Source organism: Buceros rhinoceros, unplaced genomic scaffold (assembly GCF_000710305.1).
Source record: "Buceros rhinoceros silvestris isolate BGI_N320 unplaced genomic scaffold, ASM71030v1 scaffold9683, whole genome shotgun sequence".
Lineage (NCBI taxonomy): Eukaryota > Metazoa > Chordata > Aves > Bucerotiformes > Bucerotidae > Buceros > Buceros rhinoceros.
The window spans coordinates 14,327-20,163 of NW_010405414.1; the positions used below are offsets into that span (position 1 = coordinate 14,327).

At 50.1% G+C, this 5,837-nt stretch overlaps 1 protein-coding gene across 1 annotated transcript in view; it reads right to left on the minus strand.

Moving 5' to 3' along the window:
• The window catches only part of ZNF638 (zinc finger protein 638), a gene marked incomplete at both ends in the record, with an annotated part of 30,866 nt that overhangs the window by 11,341 nt on the left and 13,688 nt on the right, over window positions 1-5,837 (minus strand). Inside the window, 7 exons of the mRNA XM_010133716.1 lie at window positions 713-838; window positions 2,083-2,223; window positions 4,020-4,061; window positions 4,203-4,331; window positions 4,455-4,628; window positions 4,757-4,809; window positions 5,187-5,258. Coding sequence (XP_010132018.1) covers window positions 713-838; window positions 2,083-2,223; window positions 4,020-4,061; window positions 4,203-4,331; window positions 4,455-4,628; window positions 4,757-4,809; window positions 5,187-5,258 — 737 coding nt within the window. The remainder of the gene's footprint in view (window positions 1-712; window positions 839-2,082; window positions 2,224-4,019; window positions 4,062-4,202; window positions 4,332-4,454; window positions 4,629-4,756; window positions 4,810-5,186; window positions 5,259-5,837) is intronic.

Here is a 5,837-nt window from a genome sequence, read left to right on the forward strand (position 1 = left end):
AAGATAGCGGGAATGTCTGGAAAAAGTGGATTGAACCCGTGACGGCTGCTCCTTAGCACGAACTCTCGAATGCATCCGATGTTGCTTATTTTTCAGTGCTAAGGGAGCAGGTTTCTGACGCTTTCTGGACTTGGGGAACAGCTTGTAAGAACCCAGGATTCGAGCTGTGGCCTCTCCAGTGCCCCCAGTACAGGGGGACAATCCCTGCTTTCTCAGTCCTGCTGGCCACACCAGTGCTGGTCCAAGCCAGGAAGCTGTTGGCTTTCTTGCCCCCAGGTCCTTTTCCCCGGGCAGTTTCCAGCCACTCTCCCCCCAGCCTAGAACATTGCCAGGGGTTGAGGTGACCCTGGGGCAGGACCCGGCACTTGCCCTGGTTGCCTCTCAGCCCACTGGTCATCACTCCAGCCTGGCCAGATCCCTCTGCGGATCCTCCCGACCCTCCAACAGATCTGCGCTCCAGCCCAACCAGATGTCATCTGCAAACTGACTGAAGGTGCCCTCAATCCCCTCGCCCACATCACTGATAAAGAGATTAAAGAGAACTGGCCCCAGCAACAAGCCCTGTGACACCACTGGTGACCAGCCAGGCCGATCCAGCTCCCAGCTTTGCAGTTTTCACTCTCATCCACAGCAGACACTGACACTGTCATCACAAAAAGGTGGGTCTATTCCACCTCAATCCTGCATTACCAAAGGTGAGCAGAGCTCTTACCTCAGCAGAGTCCCTGCCGGGTGACAGGGTGCAGGTCAGCGTGTGCTCGCCCATGTTGTATGGGTACTGCCTCAGGAAGCTGAACATTGCCCGGGCTGACTTGGCACTGTCCAGCTGCAAAATCGCCTGCCAGGAGGAAACGCCCAAGCTTCAATTAATCGTTAAATCATCGTATTTCTGCACTGCAGGATCTCACCTACTGAGGGCCCATGAACTGAATGAAGCCCACAGGCTTATCTGCTGCACCTGAAACCTCTCACTTCTTCACCTTTTAGCTATCACGTAAACCAAGATGAGTTTGATAAGTCACCTTTAGATTTTCCAGCAATTCAAGCTGTGTTCTAAAGCTGATGGGAACTAGATTACTCCTCTTTTTTTCTTATTTATTAAACTTTCTTTAAAATCAGCCTTAAACCAGCGAACCGCTCCCCTCCTTCTGCCCCGCCCCCCCTTTTTTTTTTTCTCCTTAAAATCCACCTCTGCCCTTCTGGGATCTTCAGCACAACCCTAAGAACCAGTGAGGAAGCACCCGCTGGAGCAGCTTCCTACCAAACAGTGCGGGTTCAGTGGAACTAAAGCATCTGATGGTCAATCCAACAAAATCAGTGACGGTCTAGAAACTGGCCTCAATGGTCTCCTGCCTGCAGAGTTCTCTTTAGTCCACTTGAAAAGTCTAAAAAACCAGTTTTAGTTTCGAGAACGAAAACCACCGTTGTCTTCTTATGGTTTAGGGGCAGATGGATGCCAAAAATAGCTAGTAGAAACAGGAACACAACTCATTTTTCATTGTTAAAATAAAAACACACACACGGAACCTTTCATCTAGTTCATAAGATAAAAACCCAATGTTAAGTGCAAAACTCCAATGTTAAAATTCAATAACAACATTTAAAGAAGCTGTAAATCAATTAGTTGGATTTGTTGGATCTGAGACACATTTTCAAGTGTCCCAAAACAAAAATGATTCTGACATTTCTGCTTCTCAGATCAAAGCTGCTTTTTTTTCCCCCCAAATATCCTATGACACAGGACCTCATTTCCCCCAGTTGCAGCTCTAATGTCAATGGTCAGGAACTTCCCTGGCCGTATGGAAGCTTCATTTGAGAGGTCCCCAAGCTGCTCCTGCAGGTTCAGGCCGGATAAAAGCCAGAAGTTTGGGTTGGTTGGTTATTTTTTTCCTTCCCCACTGCCCTCAACAAACCAGACAAACTATTTTCCTGTGAGGATGAGTGGGACAGAGTCAGAAAGTCTGATCTTTCATTAGAGGAACAGCCTTGGCAATGGCAAATGAAAAACTGCCTTTTTTCCCCCCTTTATTTTGTTTCCTAACATGGTATTTTGCACACAGAAAAACAAACCCAAGCCCTTACCTTGTTTTTATTCTTCAGCACAACGTAATGATCTACTTTGCCGAACCGAAGTCCGACACAAACTGCTTCGAGTTCCCGGTATCCGTTGTCTGGCAAGTTCCCGAGATGCACAAATTGACTGTGAAGAGTCTCGGTATTTACCTACAGAAAATTGATGACAAAAACTTGCCTTAACTCTGTAACACGCTGGAGTAGGTTAGGAAAACCCCACAGAAACCACCTGTATCACCTGGATCTCACCACCAAGAGCCTTCACGCGCCCAATGCTCCATGCATGGATTCCCACCAAACTTCCCATGTTCTGGAAAACCCCAAGCCCAGGTTTCAGCCGGAGTTTGATTTACTGCATCACTCTCTAATAACAGAAAGCTCCTGGGTCAAATCCTACTTCCTGCATTCCTCAGTCTCCAGAGTTATCCCCAGCACCACGGGGACACTGCTAGGAGACAAGTGAGACTCTCCTGTCCAGGAAGGGCTCTGGTACAGAACAGGCTGACAGCGATGGGGGGGCATCACCCCATGTGGCACTTGGCTGAGCCATGGAGGGAACCCCAGGGCCATGGAGGGAAACCTGGGGCCACCTATTGTGTGGAGGATCAGAGGGAAGGGTCCTGGGACATAAAGTCTAAAGGAACTTCCAAACTTTTGTTATCTTAATCAAGTCGTCTGTGTAACCACTTGAGAGCTGGGTGGTTTTGAGGAACACGTCACTGCCCCCTGGCCCCTCCAGGTCTGGCCATGTTTCTCTGCCTTTATTCATCTCTTCACCAGCAGCACAAAAGCACTATTTCATCATGAGCAGCTGAGAGCACAAGGGGGATGGGGCAGAAGAGGCGCTAGCACTAAGCACACAGATGTTTCTGTTCGTGCCAGACCATCCTACAGAGAGAGCAAGTACCCTGGGGCACAGGGGCAACTGATGATTCAAGCCCTTGGGGGTTTCTCAGAAAGCTGGTAGGACTCTGTGCAATATGCCTGTTAACCAAACGGAACCAGCTCCTGAAAATGGTGCTCCCAGAGTCCCGTCTGAGAAGTTCCTCTGCCAATTGTCGGAGCCCAGAGACACAGGGCCAGAGGCAATAAGTGATCCTATGTCACAGATAAACTTGAAAATGTTTCTCACAGAAGACAAAGAATCAGAGAATCACAGAATTGTTCAGGCTGAAAGAGACCTTTAAGCTCCTCCAGTTCCAGCACTCCTCCAGCACTGCCAGGTCCCCACTGACCCCTGTCCCTCAGCACCACCTCCACACGGCTGATCAAACCCTCCAGGGATGGGGACTCCACCACTGCCCTGAGCAGCCTGCGACAGCCCTGCACAACCCCAACGGGGAAGAAATGGTTCCTCAGGGACAACCTCAACCTCTCCTGTAACAACCGGAGGCCGGTTCCTCTCGTCCTGCCATTTGTTCCTGGGCAGAAGAGACCATCCCCCACCTCGCTCCAACCTCCTGTCAGGGAGTTGTGGAGAGCCAGAAGGTCTCCCCTGAGCCTCCTTTTCTCCAGGCTCAAGCCCCCCAGGTCCCTCAGCTGCTCCTCAGCGTACCTGTGCTCCAGACACTGCTCCAGCTCTGCTGCCCTTCTCCGGACATGCTCCAGCCCCTCAATGCACAAAGCACCCGGGGCCACAGGTGGCCTCATATCTGGGCACACACCCCACATTCTCCAGCTGCAGTGGTCAGCAGCTGCTTGTCAGAACAGGAGAAAAGCCACTCAGCCAGGAGCGTCTCACAGGACCCCTGTTAAATGTTTAATTCTCTGCACTTCACGCATCGTGGCGCTAAAGGAGGGAACATTTACTCATTCCACTCCCTGCTCATTGGTCCGTGGAAGCTTAGAGGCCAATTCAATTAGCTGATAGTTCAGTGTGAAGGGGCCTAACTGCCATTTCAAGTGAGGGATGTTGGTAGCGTGTGGAGGAACAGCCAGCAACTCACCTTGGGGTCGGAATCTTTAATGAGTGCAGTGAATATTGCTTCCTGTAAAAGAACAACAAAAGGCACTGTCAGACGGGAGCTGTAAACAGAGCTTCCCCCACCACCGCCTGCCAGCCACCATCTCCCCATGGCTTTAGTTTCTCCTGTATTAATAAAGCCAACATTGCCTGTTTCACGACTTACTTCATCCTTCACGGTCTTATACTGAGGCGCCATGTCGATGCAGAGCTGGTGCCCGTCCAGCGACATCGGGAAGCAGCTGTAAAATTTCACCATGGAATCGGCGGAGTTTCTGTTTATCTCGAGGTACGCCTTGGAAGCAAAAGAAAACACCCAAATCTTTAAAAATCGTGATGTATCAAAAGCATCTCACCTCGACCACTGTGTTAGCGCTGCTTCTCTAGGCAGAACCAGCACCAAACACCCGCTCAATACCTGTCTGTGAGACGACACAATGAGCAGGTCCCTCAGGCCACCAAAGGGCTTTGCCAGGTTGGAAACCTCCTCGACAGAGTAGCCTTTCTCGGGCAAGTTCGAAACAAGAACCACACACGTACTGTCGAGCTCCTGCATCAAAGGACAGTAACTATCACCGGTGCCTCTTCGACTCTGTGATGGGACCATTTGTTTGTGCCACATAAACCCGTGAAACACTTGCTTGTAACACCCACGATTCCCCCAAATCCAAAGATCACCAAAACCTTTTTAGGATTCAGCCCAAGCACCATCGCACTGACCTTGTCCGCTGGCTCTGGGGCCTCTTCGCTCTTTGTAGTCGTTACCGTCGCTTCTAAAACCAAAGGGGTGGGGGGTGGTTTAGTGGTTCAGCAAAGTTCTTTAGATGCTGCAGAGCTTTAAGAAGCTCCTGCCCTACGCTTTATCACGGCTGCCACTGCAAGAAGCGAAACGCTCCTTCGTTTGACTTCCAACACAGGGAGACACAGCCATGTCAATACTCCCAGAAAGAGCAGCTTTAACTAGGGATTAAAAATTAATTCAAATTCTTAGATTACAGGCAGACAGTCTGCTGACATCGAGAGGTGATGTGTGGAGTACCCACAGCCACAGGCCTCTGATACACCCCATCCATTACCTTATTTCCTGGATCCCACTGAGTTCCCAACCACTGAGAAAGGGGAAAACCCCTTTGGTCAGTTTGTAGTTTACCTTGATCAATCAAAGCTTCCTTAAACTGATCCACATCCATCGCTGCCACCGGAGGCATCTCGGCAGGTTGCTCTAAAACATAAATAAATTTTGACAGGAGAATGTTAAACTTCACAGAACTTATAACCAGCAAAGTGGCTTTGAAACGGGATTCTCCAATCAAGAGTTACCTGAGGCAGGGGCAGCCACTCCTGTGGATGGGGTCTCTGCTGCTGTCATGGGCTCTGTAGCTCCAGCCCCTGCTGTAACATTCTCTGGGTCCAGTACCTTCATTTCCCCAACTTCCATTTCGGCTTCTGCTGCGATCTGAAGATCTTCATCTGTCGATTTTGATGGTAGGTAACAAGAGAAGAATTCATTTCAATAGGTTAAACCAACTGGCAAAAGAAGAATGAGCTACACTATTCATTTTTCTGACAGCTCTTCAGAGGCCTCCAGCCACACGAGCTCCTGCTCCTCATTGCAAATTTTGGCCTGGCTGGAATAAGGAGCTGAAGTCAACAGGCTGAGAGGCAACCAGGGCAAGTGCCGAATCCTGCCCTGGGGTCACAACAACCCCTGGCAGCTCCAGGCTGGGGAAGAGCAGCTGGAAACTGCCTGTGGAAAAGGCCCTGGGGGGTGAGAAGGCCCATGGCTTCCTCGGTTGGTGCC